The sequence below is a fragment of the Glandiceps talaboti genome, chromosome 8 (genome assembly GCF_964340395.1).
Source record: "Glandiceps talaboti chromosome 8, keGlaTala1.1, whole genome shotgun sequence".
Classification (NCBI taxonomy): Eukaryota; Metazoa; Hemichordata; class Enteropneusta; family Spengelidae; genus Glandiceps; species Glandiceps talaboti.
In genome coordinates this window covers 1,005,252-1,027,975 of record NC_135556.1, presented here as the reverse complement: position 1 = coordinate 1,027,975, position 22,724 = coordinate 1,005,252, and the positions used below count along the sequence as shown (strand labels likewise).

Sequence of the window (22,724 nt, the reverse complement as noted above, 5' to 3'; positions counted from 1 at the left end):
TCAATACCCCTGGAAAATGACCCCAAGTGTATCAACCCTGGCCCAGGCAGCCGGTCACAAATGAATCTACCCTGCGAGAGCTTATGGGCTTTGCCTAGTTATGATATTACCAACTTTGAATGAGATCTGTTCAAGCATGTCTGAGTTATGGCTTTGAACATGGAAAATTCGCAAACAAAATGGCTACAGGCAGCCATATTGGATCATATTATGACGAAAATGGATATGCACATGTATGTCATAGAGCACTGTGCTAATACCAACTTTGAATGAGATCTGTTCAAGCATATCTGAGTTATGGCTTTGGACATGGAAAATTCGCAAACAAAACGGCTGCCAGGCAGTCATATTGGATCGTATCACGATGAAAATTGATATGCACATGTATGTCATAGAACACTGTCCTAATACCAACTTTGAATGAGATCTGTTCAAGCATGTCTGAGTTATGGCTTTGAACATGGAAAATTCGCAAACAAAATGGCTGCTAGGCGGCCATATTGGATCGCATCACGACAACAATGAATATGAACATGTATGTCATAGAACACTGTCATACTAAATTTGAATGAGATCTGTTCAAGCATGTCTGAGTTTATATGGCTTTAGACGGGGAAAATTTGCAAACAAAATGGCTGCTAGGTGGCCATATTGGATTGTATGATGAAACAAATCAATGTGCATATGTATGACATTGTATGTTGCCCCTGTACTGGCGGGGACTAATAATAGTCTGGAGAAGCGAGGCCCAGGTGTTTGGAGATTTAACACAAGCCTGCTTAACGATGATGTATGCAAAGAAAAAGTGCGTGACGTCATTACAACCTACATTAATGAATGCAATTATGATAATTCTTTCATTTTGCAACTCAACCTTGAGTTTTATAAAGCACGAATACGTGAGTTTACTATATCTTACTGCAAGGAAAGAACTATACAACGTAATCGTAAACTAAAATATCTCTTGAAGCTATAGAGGTTTTGGAAAATAATATTGACGAATCACTAGACCTTAATGTACTTCTTGAATACGAGAAAGTAAAGAAATAAATAGAGGAAATTTATCAAGAAAAGGCAACAGGTGCCAGAATTCGTTCTCGAGCGAATTGGTATGTTCAAGGTGAAAGGTCAAACCGTTATTTCCTAAATCTTGAAAAACGTAATGGGACAAAACATACTATCGCTAAACTGAAAAATGGTGTAGAGGTCTCGACTCAACAAATGATACTATCGATAGCTCATGATTTCTGTACAAATTTGTATACTAGTACAAATGTTAATGATGACGATATTGAGGAGTATTTGAACAGTGTTCAGTTAGGGAGCCTTCAGTATTTACAGGGGGGGGCGGAGGAATCGGGGGGTGGGGTCACATTTTACAAACCTGTTCTTAGGGGAAGGTCATATTTTGCATTACAATATTTGGGGGAGGGTCACATTTTACAATCCGTAGTTTTGTGACCAAATTGAATATTCAATTATTGTCAATTTTTTGTGTGTGTTTTGAGATGTAAACGTGTGATGAGCACTCAACTAGTACTTTACATGCCAATATACAAAAATAAAAATAAACATATTGTAAGAAATTGTTTAATAAAACGATGCATTTTGTTGAGTGTACCATCTCATCTTATCACTCACACTGTCCGTGAATGTTGTTGTTAAAATGTGGTGGTGGTGGTGGTGATGATGATGATGATGATGATGATGATTTAGTTTTGAATGTCATAGGGAACACGGACAGTGATACATTAGATTAGAGTGACACTGATAATGGCAATATAATACTGAAGGTAAAGGTGGTGATGACAATGATATCAGGGAACTGTTACAAGTGACCAGAGTATGCACAACATTGAAAACGAGTTTTAGATACTAACTAGATTGTGTATGATTATAAAAGAAAGGTCACTAGCCAGTTTTTAAATGTTTGTTACTTTACAACCATTGCAGGAGTTATATAGAAACGCCTGTGATCAGAACGTCGTTTTATCAGTGGTGTACAATGGAAACTGTCTTTGAGGGTGCCGAAAAAAGTCTATTTCTTAGGGACTGGTCAGTTTCTTCGGCCGGGGGGAGCGGTGGATTTGTAGGGGGGTCACTCTGTTTTTGAAATTAGCAGTGGGGGGGGGGAGCGGTCGATTTGTAGGGGGGGTCACTCTGTTTTTGAAATTAGCAGTGGGGGGGGGGGTCATGCTGTTTTGGATATTGTGGATGGGGGGGGGGGTCATTGTGTTTTGGAATGTGATGGAAGAAAAAAATCCTTTTCTACAATGGCATATAGCTTTGTCTGAAATGTGGTACATGTAAATATTTGTTCTTGTCCCTGTTTCTTACATGAATTCTTTAATATTACTTATTTAGTTCAAACATAACTACATATACATATACATATACATATACATATACATATACATGTATTACCTAGCTACCATACTAGTTACAGAACATGTTATGTAAATGCTTGGCTGTTTTACAATCAGTGCTTCACTTATATTGCACTTTGGGGCAAAAGTGAACTTGAAGGTTTCGTAATGGTAATCTTCATAGATAGTTTATAAAAGAAGTTAATCTAAAATGTTCTACTCGTCACTATGAACTTGTCAGAAGGAATTAATACACTTTCTATTTTGGACACTACATGTTATTGGCACTACAAATCACCACATCTCATCAGATTCCAGTTTCTATTATACACTATGTATGACCACCTAAAGTTCTCTAACATACCGGTGACTTTACTATACATGCAATATTAATGCCTCTATATCAAGTGTTATGGCCCATTTTTTTGTGTGACATGGGAAACTCATTTAAAACTTACATTTACGTTAGCTTTTCGAAACTTGGGAATATTACCTCAAAGGCTATGAATAACCTAAACATTGCCTTAATAGAAGCAAAAAACTGCAGATCTGCCAGGGGAAAACACCAAGGACTCCCTATAACCCCCAGAGATCAGTCTTGCATTCAGCCAACAATCAAATGCACCAACAACCTTTTTACTGTCATAAATGATATGACCTACATGTTGATGTCAGATCACCGATTGGTATGAAGGTACATACATAATAAAGTGTAGAGTAGCAGTGAGAAAATCATATTTGATGTCGGAATAGCCTTGGTTCAATATTAAAGTCACTCTATACTGTAAATTATCATCAAAATTGTATTAATAATTGTAAAAAGCTAAACATTAATTACTAAATTGGTAGTCGGCTCGTTCATTACATAGACCTCTTTAAACATAAAATGATATGGTCAAACGAAAAGTTTTAGCACCCATTTCGGTGATGAACAATTATCCTGTTTAGGCTGTTAGTCCTGCTTGCATACGGAGTAAGTCGTCCCATCCTTCTCCGTCACGGTGTGGAGTGAAACGCGTGCACCTGCAAGCAGGACTAGTATCCTGTCAGAACCAACAGTCGACAGACACATGTACAGACAAACTGATAAAAGAGTCGCGTGAAACACAGACAAGTACACGTATGTGCATGAAGCTACATCAGAGGGGCCCGGTGTTGTTTTTGACTTTTGTATCAATGTTTGTCAGTTTGATAGTGATAAGAAGTAAGCTTAGACTTTTTTTCGTTCTGATCACAGGCGTTTCTATATAACTCCTGCAATGGTAGTATATGTACAAATATTGCTTTCTGATACAGAGTCCATGTTTTTCTTAACAGACCATGTGTGATTTCCTCCGCCGCCCCCCCCCCCATGTAAATACTGAAGGCTCCCTTAGTAAATTGTTTTCCGAGGAAAACAAGGACACATTGGATAGACCTATTTCACTGGGTGAGTGCAAAGCGGCAGTTCTTTCAATGAAAAGTGGTAAAACTCCAGCTTACGATGGGCTACCTGCCAATTTCTATAAAGAATTTTGGGATGTTTTAGGTGTTGTAGTTTTTGGTTCGATTCAGGAAGGACTGGGTAAAGGATTTTTGTCTGGAGCCCCAATCCGCTGCTATTTTAAGACTTCTATTTAAGAAAGGGGATCACAGTGATCTTGGTAATTGGAGACCTATTAGTCTTCTAAATACTGACTACAAGATTCTTGTGTGTGTTGGCAAGACGTTTGCAGCCTATGATGAATCACATAATTGTAAATACAGACCAGACTGCTTATATAAAGAAAAGATTTATTGGCGAAAATGTAAGGCTGATTTATGATGCCAGCTCTTTTACAGACACTCAAAAAATATGCCTGGCGCTGTCTTATTCCTGGACTTCTGTTAAGCTTTTGATTCAGTGGGATGGAACTTTCTTTTTAAAGTTTAAAGAAGTTTAATTTTGAATTGGTAATCTGTTCATGGGTAAAAACAATCTACTCTAATTGTAAAGCTTGTATTATAGATAATGGATGGCTTTCCAAAAACGTGCAACTCATCAGAGGTATCAGACAGGTCTGTCCACTCTCTGCCTTATTATTTCTGTTGGTTGTGCAACTCACCAGAGGTATCAGACAGGGCTAGATGTCCACTCTCTGCCTTATTATTTCTGTTGGTTGTGCAACTCACCAGAGGTATCAGGGAGGGCTGTCCACTCTCTGCCTTATTATTTCTGTTGGTTGTGCAACTCACCAGAGGTATCAGGCAGGGCTGTCCACTCTCTGCCTTATTATTTCTGTTGGTTGTGCAACTCACCAGAGGTATCAGGCAGGGCTGTCCACTCTCTGCCTTATTATTTCTGTTGGTTGTGCAACTCACCAGAGGTATCAGACAGGGCTGTCCACTCTCTGCCTTATTATTTCTGTTGGTTGTGCAACTCACTAGAGGTATCAGACAGGTCTGTCCTGGACTATCTGCCTTATTATTTCTGTTGGTTGTGCAACTCACCAGAGGTATCTGACAGGGCTGTCCACTCTCTGCCTTATTATTTATGTTGGTTGTGCAACTCACCAGAGGTATCGGACAGGTCTGTCCTGGACTATCTGCCTTATTATTTCTGTTGGTTGTGCAACTCACCAGAGGTATCAGACAGGTCTGTCCACTCTCTGCCTTATTATTTATGTTGGTTGTGCAACTCACCAGAGGTATCATACAGGTCTGTCCACTCTCTGCCTTATTATTTCTGTTGGTTGTGCAACTCACCAGAGGTATCATACAGGTCTGTCCACTCTCTGCCTTATTATTTCTGTTGGTTGTGCAACTCACCAGAGGTATCAGACAGGGCTGTCCACTCTCTGCCTTATTATTTCTGTTGGTTGTGCAACTCACCAGAGGTATCAGACAGGGCTGTCCACTCTCTGCCTTATTATTTCTGTTGGTTGTGCAACTCACCAGAGGTATCAGACAGGGCTGTCCACTCTCTGCCTTATTATTTCTGTTGGTTGTGCAACTCACCAGAGGTATCAGACAGGGCTGTCCACTCTCTGCCTTATTATTTCTGTTGGTTGTGCAACTCACCAGAGGTATCAGACAGGTCAGTCCTGGACTATCTGCCTTATTATTTCTGTTGGTTGTGCAACTCACCAGAGGTATCAGACAGGGCTGTCCACTCTCTGCCTTATTATTTCTGTTGGTTATGCAACTCACCAGAGGTATCAGACAGGGCTGTCCACTCTCTGCCTTATTATTTCTGTTGGTTGTGCAACTCACTAGAGGTATCAGACAGGGCTGTCCACTCTCTGCCTTATTATTTCAGTTGGTTGTGCAACTCACCAGAGGTATCAGACAGGGCTGTCCACTCTCTGCCTTATTATTTCTGTTGGTTGTGCAACTCACCAGAGGTATCAGACAGGGCTGTCCACTCTCTGCCTTATCATTTCTGTTGGTTGTGCAACTCCCTAGAGGTATCAGAGAGGGCTGTCCACTCTCTGCCTTATCATTTCTGTTGGTTGTGCAACTCCCTAGAGGTATCAGAGAGGGCTGTCCACTCTCTGCCTTATCATTTCTGTTGGTTGTGCAACTCGCCAGAGGTATCAGAGAGGGCTGTCCACTCTCTGCCTTATTATTTCTGTTGGTTGTGCAACTCACTAGAGGTATCAGACAGGGCTGTCCACTCTCTGCCTTATTATTTCTGTTGGTTGTGCAACTCACCAGAGGTATCAGAGAGGGCTGTCCACTCTGCCTTATTATTTCTGTTGGTTGTGCAACTCACCAGAGGTATCAGACAGGGCTGTCCACTCTGCCTTATTATTTCTGTTGGTTGTGCAACTCACCAAAGGTATCATACAGGTCTGTCCACTCTCTGCCTTATTATTTCTGTTGGTTGTGCAACTCGCCAGAGGTATCAGACAGGGCTGTCCACTCTCTGCCTTATCATTTCTGTTGGTTGTGCAACTCCCTAGAGGTATCAGAGAGGGCTGTCCACTCTCTGCCTTATCATTTCTGTTGGTTGTGCAACTCCCTAGAGGTATCAGAGAGGGCTGTCCACTCTCTGCCTTATCATTTCTGTTGGTTGTGCAACTCGCCAGAGGTATCAGAGAGGGCTGTCCACTCTGCCTTATTATTTCTGTTGGTTGTGCAACTCGCCAGAGGTATCAGACAGGGCTGTCCACTCTCTGCCTTATCATTTCTGTTGGTTGTGCAACTCGCCAGAGGTATCAGACAGGGCTGTCCACTCTCTGCCTTATCATTTCTGTTGGTTGTGCAACTCACCAGAGGTATCAGACAGGGCTGTCCACTCTCTGCCTTATCATTTCTGTTGGTTGTGCAACTCACCAGAGGTATCAGACAGGTCTGTCCACTCTCTGCCTTATTATTTCTGTTGGTTGTGCAACTCGCCAGAGGTATCAGACAGGTCTGTCCACTCTCTGCCTTATTATTTCTGTTGGTTGTGCAACTCGCCAGAGGTATCAGACAGGGCTGTCCACTCTCTGCCTTATCATTTCTGTTGGTTGTGCAACTCGCCAGAGGTATCAGACAGGGCTGTCCACTCTCTGCCTTATTATTTCTGTTGGTTGTGCAACTCGCCAGAGGTATCAGACAGGTCTGTCCACTCTCTGCCTTATTATTTCTGTTGGTTGTGCAACTCGCCAGAGGTATCAGACAGGGCTGTCCACTCTCTGCCTTATCATTTCTGTTGGTTGTGCAACTCGCCAGAGGTATCAGACAGGGCTGTCCACTCTCTGCCTTATCATTTCTGTTGGTTGTGCAACTCACTAGAGGTATCAGAGAGGGCTGTCCACTCTCTGCCTTATCATTTCTGTTGGTTGTGCAACTCGCCAGAGGTATCAGACAGGGCTGTCCACTCTCTGCCTTATTATTTCTGTTGGTTGTGCAACTCGCCAGAGGTATCAGACAGGTCTGTCCACTCTCTGCCTTATTATTTCTGTTGGTTGTGCAACTCGCCAGAGGTATCAGACAGGGCTGTCCACTCTCTGCCTTATTATTTCTGTTGGTTGTGCAACTCGCCAGAGGTATCAGACAGGGCTGTGCACTCTCTGCCTTATTATTTCTGTTGGTTGTGCAACTCGCTAGAGGTATCAGACAGGTCTGTCCACTCTCTGCATTATTATTTCTGTTGGTTGTGCAACTCGCCAGAGGTATCAGACAGGTCTGTCCACTCTCTGCATTATTATTTCTGTTGTTTGTGCAACTCACCTGAGGTATCAGACAGGTCTGTCCACTCTCTGCATTATTATTTCTGTTGTTTGTGCAACTCACCTGAGGTATCAGACAGGGCTGTCCACTCTCTGCCTTATTATTTCTGTTGGTTGTGCAACTCACCAGAGGTATCAGACAGGGCTGTCCACTCTCTGACTTATTATTTCTGTTGGTTGTGCAACTCACCTGAGGTATCAGACAGGGCTGTCCACTCTCTGCCTTATTATTTCTGTTGGTTGTGCAACTCGCCAGAGGTATCAGACAGGTCTGTCCACTCTCTGCCTTATTATTTCTGTTGGTTGCGGAGGTTCTTGGGGTTAAAATAAGAACCTCAAAAGAAATTCAAGGTATTAATATCAAAGTAGGTAATCTTTTTTAAAGATAAATCAGAATCTGTCAGGTAGCGGATGATACTACAATATTTGTTTCAAATGAGGAACCAATTGTTAACGCTCTCTATGTTATCAACAAATTTAGTGAATTTGCTGGACCTGCTTTAAGCAAAAGGAAGTCAGAGGGTCTTTGGGTTGGGAAGTGGAAAAAGAGGAGAAAAAAGATTGATAATATAAGTTGGCCAGATAAACCAATAAAGTCACTTGGTGTATACTTCACATGTGACACAGAGTCCATTTTAAGGCTAAATGTTGATGCCAAGTTGAATTCAATTGAAAACATTCTGAATCATTGGTCAACGAGAAATTTGACATTGTATGGTAGGGTAGTAGTTTTGAAATCCTTAGCTGCTTCAAAACTTACCTACCTTTTTAATTTATGTGTCTCTCCTAATGACATGCTTGTCTATTTGGACAGGTTATTTGCCAACTTTATTTGGGGTTCAAAAATTGACCGTGTCAAACGAGCTACCATAATTGACGAGCATTGCGAAGGTGGAATTAATGCTCTTGATGTATTTTGCCAGAATAAGGGAGCCTTCAGTATTTACAAGGGGGGATGGAGGAAATCACACATGGTCTGTTAAGAAAAACATGACCCTCCCCCATTCTCCATTCATAAAAAGTTACCCTCCCCTTTGTCCCATTTTGTAAAACATAACCCTGTCAATGACATTTGCATATACTATTATTATTATTTATTATTATTAGACTTTATTTAAACTCGATAGACTGTTGAGCCAAAGGCTCTTCTCACACAGTGTCGAGATAAAAATATACAATATATACATTAAAAATACTAAACCATTAAAACAAATACAAGGGTGAGTAAAATGGCAAAAGCCAGAAGAACAGCCAGGCGACTACTAAACTAACTGTTTTCTAAAAGATGACATTTACATTTACGTTTAAAAGACTGAAGAGTGGAGCATGATTTGATATACTGAACGTTAATCAATATTCCCATTATATGTATACATACAAATTACATGATTTTGAATCTGCATTAGAGAGCAATATTTGTACATATACTACCATTGCAGGAGTTATATACAAACGCCTGTGATCAGAAGAAAAAAAAGTCTACTTCTTATCACTATCAAACTGACAAACATTGATACAAAAACAACACTGGCCTCCTCTGATGTAGGTTCATGTACATACATGTACTTGTCTGTGGTTCACACGACTCTTTTATCAGTTTGTCTGTGTCTGTGAAAGTTTGTTATGGTGTAACATAACATTCGAGTGTAAGCTTATATAATGCAACGTAATATTCTGTCTGGTCCTAAAATTTAACTTTCAGTGTATAGATTATATGTTGAGTTTTGAGCGAAAAATTGCCAACACACATGACAATACAACAAAACATATACATGGCATTCAGGTCTGCAATGAATACTTACAACAGATGTGATCGTGGAGTTTGTATTTTAGCAACTCCGCTCGTGTACTGTCCTTTTCGAAATCTCTTGAACGGATTTTGAAATGTAAATGACAGAAGTCATCTGAGTATTTCAGAAGAACCGGATCAATGCCACTCCAATAGAAAGGCAACTGTACGCGTCGTTTCACAGGATACTAGTCCTGCTTGCAGGTGCACGCATTTCACTCCACACCGTGACGGAGAAGGAAGGGCCAACTTACTCCGTATGCAAGCAGGACTAACAGCCTAAACAGGATAATTGTTCATCACCGAAATGGGAACTACAACTTTTCGTTTAACCATATCATTTTATGTAAGGAGGTCTATGTAATGAATGAGCCGACTACCAATTTAGTAATTAATGTTGGGTGACCCTAAAACGAATGACAAACCGAATGACGGAAAACGAATTACAGCAATGACAGTATGTAAACAGTGGAATGACACCCTTTTCTACATTCAGTTAATTGAATGACACCCTCTGCACTGTAAAACCAGTGGAATGACAGCCGCCACTGCAGAGGGTGACATCTAACTAACTAATTACAGAAAAGGGTGTCATTCCACTGTTTACATACTGGAAATGTTGTCATTCCTCTTTCAAAGCATTGAAAACGCTGTCATTCCACTTATTTTATGGAGTGGTGGCTGTCATTCCACTGGTTTTACAGTGCAGTGGGTGTCATTCAACTAACTTAATGCAGAAAAGGGTGTCATACCACTGTGTACCCACTGTCAATGCTGTCATTCCAGTTCCAAAGCATTGAAAATGCTGTCATTCCACTTATTTTATAGAGTGGCGGCTGTCATTCCACTGGTTTTACAGTCCAGTGGGTGTTATCCAACTAACTGAATGCAGAAAAGGGTGTCATTTCACTGTTTACCCACTGCCAATGCTGTCATTCCAGTTCCAAAGCATTGGAAATGCTGTCATTCCACATATTTTTTGGAGTGGTGGCTGTCATTCCACTTGTTTTACAGTGCAGAGGGTGTCATTCAAGTAAGTGATTGCAGAAAAGGGTGTCATTCCAATATTTTACATTCTAGAAATGCTGTCATTTCAGTTACAAAGCATTGAAAATGCTGTAATTCCTCTGCTATGGAGTGGTGGCTGTCATTCCATTGGTTTTACAGTGCAGTGGGTGTCATTCAACTAACTGAATGTAGAAACGGGTGTCATTCCACTGTTTACATACTGGAAATGCTGTCATTCCTGTTTCAAAGCATTCAAAATGCTGTCATTCCACTTATTTTATAGAGTGGTGGCTGTCATTCCATTGGTTTTACAGTGCAGAGGGTGGCATCCAACTAACTGATTGAAGAAAAGGGTGTCATTCCACTGAAATTCTGTCATTCAAGTTTGAAAGTATTGAAAATGCTGTCATTCCACATATTTTATAGAGTGGTTGCTGTCATTCCACTGGTTTTACAGTGCAGAGGGAGTCATTCAACTAACTAAATGCAGAAAAGGGTGTCATTCCACTGTTTACCCACTGGAAATGCTGTCATTCCAGTTCCAAAGCATTGAAAATGCTGTCATTTCACTTAACTTACAGTATCGTTAATCATAATTATTGTAATGTTTCAGTAATTTGTTGATAAAAACTGTAAAATTGAGATGACCTTGAATTTTGATCATGTGTTCAGTGAGTTGCCATCCCCTAAACCCATGTACAGACATTTATGTCAAATCTACAGCACTTGGGGACCTTGAGATCTTCAGTATTGTCATATTTTTTATAACATTGCGGATCTTGATATCAGTTGTCTTGGTTACAGGATTTTGTAATAAAGCATCTCCAAATAGGCGTTTGCTCTATTTTTGTATTGTTGGTCATTTGCTATAGCAACTATGCCTGATGTTAGTTACCGGTATATAAAACTTTCCACCAGAGGTTTATTTGGACCTTGGTTCAGTTGTGCTAAGAACTGGCATATGGCATAACCACAACTCAAAGCAGTCAAATCACTTCAGGTTATAGTGCTCGACAAGAATCACCGACAACAATAAATCCAACAAATTTCATGTAGAACTATCATGCCAACATAACTCTGCTAAAGTATTTTCTCATCCATTTGGCCAAATTTGGAAAATATCCTGGACAAAACTCTCGCTAAGTAGTATACACAGTGTAAATATATACAGTGTAAATGTATACACAGTGTGAATGTATACAGTGTAAATATATACACAGTGTGAATGTATACACAGTGTAAATATATACAGTGTAAATGTATACACAGTGTGAATGTATACAGTGTAAATGTATACACAGTGTAAATGTATACACAGTGTAAATATATACAGTGTAAATGTATACAGTGTGAATGTATAGTGTAAATGTATACAGTGTAAATGTATACACAGTGTGAATGTATACAGTGTAAATGTATACACAGTGTAAATGTATAGTATAAATGTATACAGTGTAAGTGTATACACAGTGTAAATGTATAGTTTAAATGTATAGTGTAAATGTAATAATAATAACAATAATTTATTGTCCAACTCAATGGAAATTTGTCATGGTTACACAGACTCGCAAAAAAATATCGACACACATTACATTCAAAGTAAGGTACAAAAAGTGGCAAATGCACACAACAAAGACAACATTAAAGGCATTACGTACACTGTACTAGATCACCACATGTCTATCTTGTACATACTTGGTTAAGCATCCTGATAGCGGAAGGCACAAATGTATTGCCGAATCTATCGGTGCGACATCGAATTGAGCGGTATCTGCTGCCGGACCTTGTCTTAATGAAATTACAGTTCAGTGGATGAGTTTTATCAGCCAGGATGAGTGCGGCTTTGTTTTCACTAGATTTAGCAAATAGTTCACTCACACTGGGCACAGGTACTCCTACAATTTTCCTTGCTTGATTAATAACTCGATCTATTTGATTTAAACTAGACATAGTGATACTACCACCCCAGCAAGAAATACAATATCCTATGATCGACTCAATGGTAGATTTATAGAACATATGCAGAATTTTGCTAGATACACCAAACCTACGCAATTTGCGTAGAAAATACATTCTTTGTTGGCATTTACGGGTTAGTGCACATGCATGTTCACCCCAGGTAAGAGTGTTCGATAAAGACATACCAAGATATCTGTAGCTATTAACCCTTCCTACGTTCCCCCCCTTGATCTCAAGCATTGTGAGTTCTGAAGTATTCCTCCGAAAATCTATAATCATTTCCTTTGTTTTATTCACATTTAGGATCAAGTTATTATTGTCACACCAGGTCACTAGTCTATCCACTTCTTCTCTATAAGTTGTGTCTCGATTCGCTGTAATAAGTCCTACCAGGGCTTTGTCATCGGCAAATTTATAGAGCTTGTCGTTGCTGTTTGTATTTATTGGATTGCAATCGGATGTAAATATGGTAAATAGGGATGGAGAAATAACGGAGCCTTGTGGTGAGCCAGTGTTCGTCATTCGGCTACCCGAGCTTGTTGAGTTCACTTTAACAAACTGCATACGCCTGGTCAGAAAGTCTGCCACCCACCGGATTAATTGTTGGTTTACAGCCATATTCCTCAACTTCCTGATTAGCAAGTTGGGGGAGATGGTGTTGAACGCACTTGAAAATGTATACATTGTAAATGTATACACAGTGTAAATGTATACAGTGTAAATGTATATACAGTGTAAATGTATACAGTGTAAATGTATACAGTGTAAATGTATAGTGTAAATGTATACACTGTAAATGTATACACAGTGTAAATGTATACAGTGTAAATGTATACAGTGTAAATGTATAGTGTAAATGTATACAGTGTAAATGTATAGTGTAAATGTATACACTGTAAATGTATACACAGTGTAAATGTATACACAGTGTAAATGTATAGTGTAAATGTATACACAGTGTAAATGTATAGTGTAAATGTATACAGTGTAAATGTATACAGTGTAAATGTATACACAGTGTAAATGTATACAGTGTAAATGTATATATAGTGTAAATGTATAGTGTAAATGTATACACAATGTGAATGTATACACAGTGTAAATGTATACAGTGTAAATGTATATATAGTGTAAATGTATAGTGTAAATGTATACAGTGTAAATGTATATATAGTGTAAATGTATACAGTGTAAATGTATACAGTGTAAATGTATATACAGTGTAAATGTATAGTGTAAATGTATACAGTGTAAATGTATACACAGTGTAAATGTATACAGTGTAAATGTATATATAGTGTAAATGTATAGTGTAAATGTATACACAGTGTAAATGTATACACAGTGTAAATGTATAGTGTAAATGTATATATAGTGTAAATGTATAGTGTAAATGTATAGTGTAAATGTATAGTTTAAATGTATACAGTGTAAATGTATACAGTGTAAATGTATACACAGTGTAAATATATACAGTGTAAATGTATAGTGTAAATGTATACAGTGTAAATGTATACAGTGTAAATGTATACACAGTGTGAATGTATACAGTGTAAATGTATAGTGTAAATGTATAGTGTAAATGTATACACAGTGTAAATATATACACAGTGTAAATGTATATAGTGTAAATGTATAGTGTAAATGTATACAGTGTAAATATACAGTGTAAATGTACAGTGTAAATGTATACAGTGTAAATGTATACACAGTGTAAATGTATACACAGTGTAAATGTATACACAGTGTAAATGTATACAGTGTAAATATACACAGTGTAAATGTATACACAGTGTAAATGTATAGTGTAAATGTATATATAGTGTAAATGTATAGTGTAAATGTATACAGTGTAAATGTATAGTGTAAATGTATACAGTGTAAATGTATAGTGTAAATGTATACAGTGTAAATGTATACACAGTGTGAATGTATACAGTGTAAATATATACAGTGTAAATGTATAGTGTAAATGTATACAGTGTAAATGTATACACAGTGTAAATGTATACAGTGTAAATGTATACAGTGTAAATGTATATATAGTGTAAATGTATAGTGTAAATGTATACACAGTGTAAATGTATACACAGTGTAAATGTATAGTGTAAATGTATATATAGTGTAAATGTATACAGTGTAAATGTATACAGTGTAAATGTATAGTGTAAATGTATACAGTGTAAATGTATAGTGTAAATGTATAGTTTAAATGTATACAGTGTAAATGTATACAGTGTAAATGTATACAGTGTAAATGTATAGTGTAAATGTATACAGTGTAAATGTATACAGTGTAAATGTATACACAGTGTGAATGTATACAGTGTAAATGTATAGTGTAAATGTATACACAGTGTAAATATATACAAAGTGTAAATGTATATAGTGTAAATGTATAGTGTAAATGTATACAGTGTAAATATACACAGTGTAAATGTACAGTGTAAATGTATAGTGTAAATGTATACACAGTGTAAATGTACACAGTGTAAATGTATACACAGTGTAAATGTATACAGTGTAAATATACACAGTGTAAATGAACACAGTGTAAATGTATACAGTGTAAATATACACAGTGTAAATGAACACAGTGTAAATGTATACAGTGTAAATATACACAGTGTAAATGTATACACAGTGTAAATATGGCATATGGCATAACCGCAATTCAAATAGAGACAAAAGTCAAATCACTTTGTATGAGTAGCACTCGACAGGCAGTGATGAATTCCACACATTTATATACAACTATTTTCTGAACATACATTTGCTAATATTTTTCTAATCCATTTACTGAGCTGCATTGTTGGAAAATAATCTTTGACAAAACTGCCACTTAGTGTTACAGATACATACATACATTACACACACACAAATGGTGCATTTACACAAGGTGTATTATATCATAAGCAATACAGATGAATATCAAGATAGATATGAATTTTAATAGTTCAAAACAGCAGAACTGTTATTTGGCAATAAAAATGTAAAATAACATCTCATTCAAATACTTGAAGTACAGGTAACTATATATAGAAATGCATGTAACACTCATGTAACAATAGTGTAAAAATAGCGCCAATGGCGATGTAGCACAACTGTACAGTTTTTAAAATGTTTATCCATAATTATGCTGATCCATGCTAGGTATAGGTGTTCATTTGCTGAATGATTATCCAGTTGCCTATCCAGCCATGTTGTTATCTTTGCAATATACGCGATCATTTGGCTGTTGCTATAGGTATAGCCTTGTTGCTAGGTATATTTGCAAACGTTTTGAATGTTTATTCATTTGTCTATTAATCCCTGTTATCTTTGCAATATACATTGTACATGATCATTTTGCTGTCACTGTGCATGTGGTCTTGTCACTAGGTATTTTTACATACATTTTTTGAAAGTTTATTCATTTGTCTATTAATCCCTGTTATCTGTTGCTATGGGCATTGTCTAGTTGCTAGGAATATTTGCATACACTCTTTCAATGTTTGTTCACTTGCCTAAAAATTCCTTTTGTTATCTTTGTGAAAGACACCACCATGTGTGGCTGTTGGTATGGCATGGTCATTGTTACTAAGGATATTTGCATACATTTTTTGAATGTTTAGTCACTTGCCTACCAGATGATGTTGTTATTTTACCAAATGATACTGGCATTTGGTTGTTGATAAAAGTGCGGTCATGGTTGCTAGGGCCAATTGTGTCAAAATAGTAGTGCTATGGGCGTAGTGTGTTGTCTGTCTGTGTGTACATGTATGTGTGTATGTGTGTGTGTGTGTGTGTGTGTGTGTGTGTGTATGACTTAAACTCTAAAAACGCCGAACCGATTGCCTTGGTATTTGATTGGGACATTGCTTTTGGTGTGTATTTGGGAAATTGTTCAAAGCAAAATGAAAAGAGAATCTGCAGAATAACACTTCTAGAAACATCTCACCAAATTTCAGCCTCATTGACTAATTACTTTTGGAGATATAAGTTTTTGACCAAATTTCCATGATGAGATCATTATGTGTTTAATATTTCTTCATCTACACACCCCAAGATACAACCCCATTAAATGTCAGCCCAATCTGCTCATCATGTCATAAACAATCTTAATCTACATACCCCTAAGAACGTTCCCACCAAATTTCAGACCAATCTGCCAAGTAGTTTTGGAGTTTAAGTTTTATGACCCAAATCACATACCTGTAATGCGATCATTTTGCTTTGAACAATTTCCCAAATACACACCAAAAGCAATGTCCCAATCAAATACCAAGGCAATCAGTTCGGAATTTTTTGAGTTTAAGTCACGCACACACACACATACATGTACACACAGACAGACAACACGCTACGCCCATAGCACTACTGAACCTTATCAGTTCAGTTGTGCTAAAAACTGAACACTCACTATAGAATGCTTGAACTCATGTCAGTCTTTGTTTAACAATTTGTAACTTCGTATTATAAAACTGTCTCCCTTACAGAGAGTGATTTCTCTTTTCAGTGAGAGTATACTATTAGTCAAAGTCTATTTCATCATCTGATGATGATGTCGACCTATTATGGATAAATTCCATATGTTTGAACACTCCCTGTTGACCATACTTTGAAGATAGCTGTTTTATATCTTGTGGATTGGAACTGAGCAGTTTCTCTTCATCTTCCTTGCACCATAGAGGATGACCTGAAATGAACAGAGAGATCAGTGATTTGCACTGAACACGGACAGCTATTACTCCCCCCCCCCCCCCCTTCCTCAAATGTCAGGTAAAGCTTTATCCTGCATATCTCAATAAACAAACCTATCAAGTGACATTATCCAATAACATCCAACAGAAGAATGATGTGAAATCTGTTGTTACCATTAACACGGTTGGTTAACAATTGCTGCGTTCAGAATAGGATTTCATCAGTTGTGCTTGTGGACATGTCAACCTGGCTTTGAATGTGACTGCCAGGAAATTTTCTCCATATATAAATATATCTTCTCTTACACACACTTAACCACATCACACAGCTGGATGCAATCCACAATGCAAGTTACACACACTTAAAGGTGAATCAAAATACCCCATACCACAACCTTGAAAAATATTCTTTATATGTTTCTTAACTTGTAAATCCAAGTCAGCTATTCAAAATTGCATGATAAGTGAGAAAAAAGAGTTAAAACTGGTGATCAGCTACCGACCTGAGCAGCCATGTGTTTACAGTATACTGCCTATTGTTCTCCCTATAGGGGATTATGGAGGTAGCTAAATGGTCCAAAATTGAACAGTTGCGGGGCAAAGTGCTAGATCTAGCACTTCGCCACTTTTTGACAAAGTGCTAGATCTAGCACTTCGTCAGTTTTTGCCGAAGTGCTAGATCTAGCACTTCCCCAGAAAACAACGAAGTGCGGGACTGTAAACAACGAAGCGCCTCCAACGGCTTGATATAACGTGGTCGTTCGCATCGATAAACGTCACATTCATGCGTCATGTCAGTAGTCCGTGTACGTGGTCGTGTGGCGCATGATCGACTCCAAAACTTATCTTTGGCTGATTATAACAACGACACGATTCATCTGAAGTTTGTTAAATGTTTGCTGAGTAAAACGGCCGGTTGAAAGTTCACGTTGCCGTACGTACGGTTGCTTGTGTCCCGGGGGTTGTGTGTTCTGTTACAAACATGCCTTGTCGTCAATACCTCGCGGTGGATGGACTTGCGCGATCACAGAAACAAGTGTTATTATTTTACCCCTTTCATATACAATTGGCTGAAACACGTCAATATCATCGATATTATCAACATTGTATTGTATTCTGATAGAAACATTCTGATACATATCTCGGGAAACTAGTGCCTGTGCTGTTGGCGGGACTGTACTTCAAAATTTGCAATCTACTCTGTAAACAAGGACTAGCCACTCAGTATTTCTTGTACCATGTCTATTTTAGAGCGGGAAAGATCTATCAATCATAACGTCGTGAAATAAATTTGAAAATCACTGAAATCTTTATCCAGTATCCAACTTTCAGTATAATCACCTGTGTGCTTATTTTCATTCTAATCTATGAAGTAGTAGAACAAGAATATTGTGCAAAATCATGTCATAACTCTGGTGATTTACACGAGGTAGAGCGCGCCTCCGGGGACACATTTTTTCTATAAAAATCTTTGAAATTTCTCCAAACTGTTTGAACGGATAGTTTTATTTTGTTGATCTCTCTGAAATGACAAAATCAATATGGGGGTCATTGTGTTTGTTTTTAAACAAACCGACACCCCTTTCTTTCCCCCGGATCCTACATGCTGGATTCTAAAAAGATAAGTTTGACAATATGCACTTTATTTTCGGGATGCATGCCATGTTAACTTGCGATGTGCTTTTAAGACATACTATAGTCGTTCCCACTTATCACAACCCTACCTATGAGCTCCCACAATCTTTCTCGTATAAATCATTTCCTATCGCTATTTCTCGAACGGTCGTCATCTGTATTTCTTACTTTTGTTAATGATATATGCAATCCAGTTCACGAAGTGACGTTTATTACTGCTCCACGATCCTCAGCGTCACACTACGCTAATTGAAGCATTATGAAGTCACTTCCTCTGGACCGAACCAAAATAACCGATGGCTATTATTATTATTATTTCCCACATTGGATATAATTTCTGAGCGAACAGGAATTAAGCTTACATAAGGGACGATATTGAAGTTGGTGATTGTCTAGGAATGCAAAAAAAATTCAGTAAACAGTAATGTCGTGATGGTTTACCTGAGATCTGGCGAAGTCATGGATTATTTATTGTCGTTGTTTCAGTCAAGAAGTTGGCAGTACCAAGTATATGGAATTTACAAAACAGTATCAGTAGTAACGGATTATTTATAGATTTCTATCAAAATATTAACAGCAATGAAGGGCTGAAATTAAAATTGTTCACACTAATATGTTTTCGCACTTATGTTTTCGATAGCAATATTTTTTGTAATCTATTAACGATCTGATAACACCGAAAGAAGTGAATCTATTCAATAGAAATATAGTGAACATGATATAACTTACAGACTTTATTTTCGTGTTCAACGATCTCGCATCTAGACACACACTAACCCCCCCCCCCCACACACACACCAAGAAATTCAGTTTTCCTTTATATTATTTCTTTGTCATGCAATGTTACAAATGTCGCTGCCATTAAATCTGCAGTATGAAGTCTGTGACGCACGCCGAACTAAATGTTTCTACTTCCTAAAATCTTCGAAGTTTCGACTGTATATGGGAGTGCGTTATTTGACATGAACAGCTGTCAAAATGGAGGTCTACGGTTGTTGGTAGTGGTGTCAAGCCGTTGTCAAGTACGGAGTGCGAAACGTGGTACCGAAACCACCACATGCTGTAGTTGAAGTCTGACGCATGCCGAACAAAATGTTCGGAGTTTCGACTGTATACATGGTATATGGGAGTGCGTTATTTGACGTGACAGCTGTCAAAATGGCGGTCTGCGGTTGTTGGTAGTGGTGTCAAGCCGTCGTAAGGAGTATGAAACGTGGAAGGGAAACGACCACGTGCTGTAGTTTTCGCCGCATAGAACATCGAAAAAATACAAAACTGAACGTTACTAAAAATTACGAAGTAGAAACTTGTTTGTGCATTGGCAAAACATACGGAAAATCAAACTCTAAGGATATTAACTAGTAACATGTCCATTACCGGTATAACATGACATATTTACCAATGACCTAGCACTTTGCCACACTTTGCCAATCTTTGTTGAAGTGCTAGATCTAGCACTTTGCCACTTTTTGACAAAGTGCTAGATCTATCATCTAGCACTTCGTCAGTTTTCGCTAAAGTGGTAGATCTAGCACTTTGTCAAAAAGTGGCGAAGTGCTAGATCTAGCACTTTGCCCCGGAACTGTTCCGATTTTGAATTCTTTGTTACATGGATTATGATGTCATAGAGGGTACTGTTTCATGTCAGTTAAACTTTATAGTTTATTAAGTTATGGCAGACAGTAGTAATTCTGACTTTCATACCCATCAGAATTTATCTGAGCATGATGAATCTTCAATGGCCACTTTACCATGTTTGATAGATTGATTTGGCTTTTGATGTTGTGTCCTACAATAGCAACAATAGTGAGAGAGTATGTCGGGTTGAAGTTGATCGTCGAATTCTATTGCCGATTCGGATCTCGGTAAAAACTAGGCATTCAACTACTATTACTAAGTCGATATCACAATTCCTCTAACGATAACTAGAATGTATTGGCTCAAAAAATGAGTATTAGTGTGTACATTGTATCCCGCTGTGCACAGTAGTAATGTGTATTAGTGTGTACATTGTATCACGCTGTGCACAGTGGTAATATGTATTAGTGTGTACATTGTATCCCGCTGTGCACAATGGTCATAGTGTGTACATTGTATCCCGCTGTGCACAGTGGTCATATGTATTAGTGTGTACATTGTATCCCACTGTGCACAGTGGTCATGTGTATTAGTGTGTACATTGTATCCCGCTGTGCACAATGGTCATAGTGTGTACATTGTATCCCACTGTGCACAGCTAGTGGTCATGTGTATTAGTGTGTATATATACATTGTATCCCGCTGTGCATAATGGTCAGGTGTATTAGTGTGTACATTGTATCCCGCTGTGCACAGTGGTCATGTGTATTAGTAATGTACATTGTATCCCGCTGTGCACAATGGTCATGTGTATTAGTGTGTACATTGTATCCCACTGTGCACAGTGGTCATGTGTATTAGTGTGTACATTGTATCCCACTGTGCACAGTTGGTCATGTGTATTAGTGTGTACATATACATTGTATCCCGCTGTGCACAGTGGTCATATGTATTAGTGTGTACATTGTATCCCACTGTGCCCAGTGGTCATGTGTATTAGTGTGTACATTGTATCCCACTGTGCCCAGTGGTCATGTGTATTAGTGTGTACATTGTATCCCACTGTGCACAGTGGTCATGTGTATTAGTGTGTACATTGTATCCCACTGTGCACAGTGGTCATGTGTATTAGTGTGTACATTGTATCCCACTGTGCACAGTGGTCATGTGTATTAGTGTGTACATTGTATCCCACTGTGCACAGTGGTCATGTGTATTAGTGTGTACATTGTATCCCGCTGTGCAGTGGTCATGTGTATTAGTGTGTACATTGTATCCCGCTGTGCACAGTGGTCATGTGTATTAGTGTGTACATTGTATCCCGCTGTACAGTGGTCATGTGTATTAGTGTGTACATTGTATCCCGCTGTGCACAATGGTCATGTGTATTAGTGTGTACATTGTATCCCACTGTGCACAGTGGTCATGTGTATTAGTGTGTACATTGTATCCCGCTGTGCACAGTGGTCATGTGTATTAGTGTGTACATTGTATCCCGCTGTGCACAGTGGTCATGTGTATTAGTGTGTACATTGTATCCCACTGTGCACAGTGGTCATGTGTATTAGTGTGTACATTGTATCCCGCTGTGCACAGTGGTCACGTGTATTAGTGTGTACATTGTATCCCGCTGTGCACAGTGGTCATGTGTATTAGTGTGTACATATACATTGTATCCCGCTGTGCACAGTGGTCATATGTATTAGTGTGTACATTGTATCCCACTGTGCACAGTGGTCATGTGTATTAGTGTGTACATTGTATCCCGCTGTGCACAGTGGTCATGTGTATTAGTGTGTACATTGTATCCCACTGTGCACAGTGGTCATGTATATTAGTGTGTACATATACATTGTATCCCGCTGTGCACAGTGGTCATATGTATTAGTGTGTACATTGTATCCCACTGTGCACAGTGGTCATGTGTATTAGTGTGTACATTGTATCCCGCTGTGCACAGTGGTCATGTGTATTAGTGTGTACATTGTATCCCACTGTGCACAGTGGTCATGTATATTAGTGTGTACATTGTATCCCGCTGTGCACAATGGTCATATGTATTAGTGTGTACATTGTATTCCGCTGTGCACAGTGGTCATGTGTATTAGTGTGTACATTGTATCCCACTGTGCACAGTGGTCATGTGTATTAGTGTGTACATTGTATCCCGCTGTGCACAATGGTCATGTGTATTAGTGTGTACATTGTATCCCGCTGTACACAATGGTCATAGTGTGTACATTGTATCCCGCTGTGCACAGTGGTCATATGTATTAGTGTGTACATTGTATCCCACTGTGCACAGTGGTCATGTGTATTAGTGTGTACATTGTATCCCGCTGTGCACAATGGTCATAGTGTGTACATTGTATCCCACTGTGCACAGCTAGTGGTCATGTGTATTAGTGTGTACATATACATTGTATCCCGCTGTGCATAATGGTCAGGTGTATTAGTGTGTACATTGTATCCCGCTGTGCACAGTGGTCATGTGTATTAGTAATGTACATTGTATCCCGCTGTGCACAAT

At 38.6% G+C, this 22,724-nt stretch overlaps 1 protein-coding gene across 1 annotated transcript in view; it reads right to left on the bottom strand.

Annotated features, from left to right (window-relative positions):
- Positions 1–16,633: 16,633 nt before the first annotated feature.
- LOC144439023 (uncharacterized) overlaps positions 16,634–22,724 on the bottom strand; it is a 131,689-nt gene continuing 125,598 nt past the window's right edge. The window contains exon 11 of the mRNA XM_078128264.1: positions 16,634–16,977. Within this exon, the coding sequence (XP_077984390.1) occupies positions 16,811–16,977 (167 nt within the window). The 3' untranslated portion in view covers positions 16,634–16,810. The remainder of the gene's footprint in view (positions 16,978–22,724) is intronic.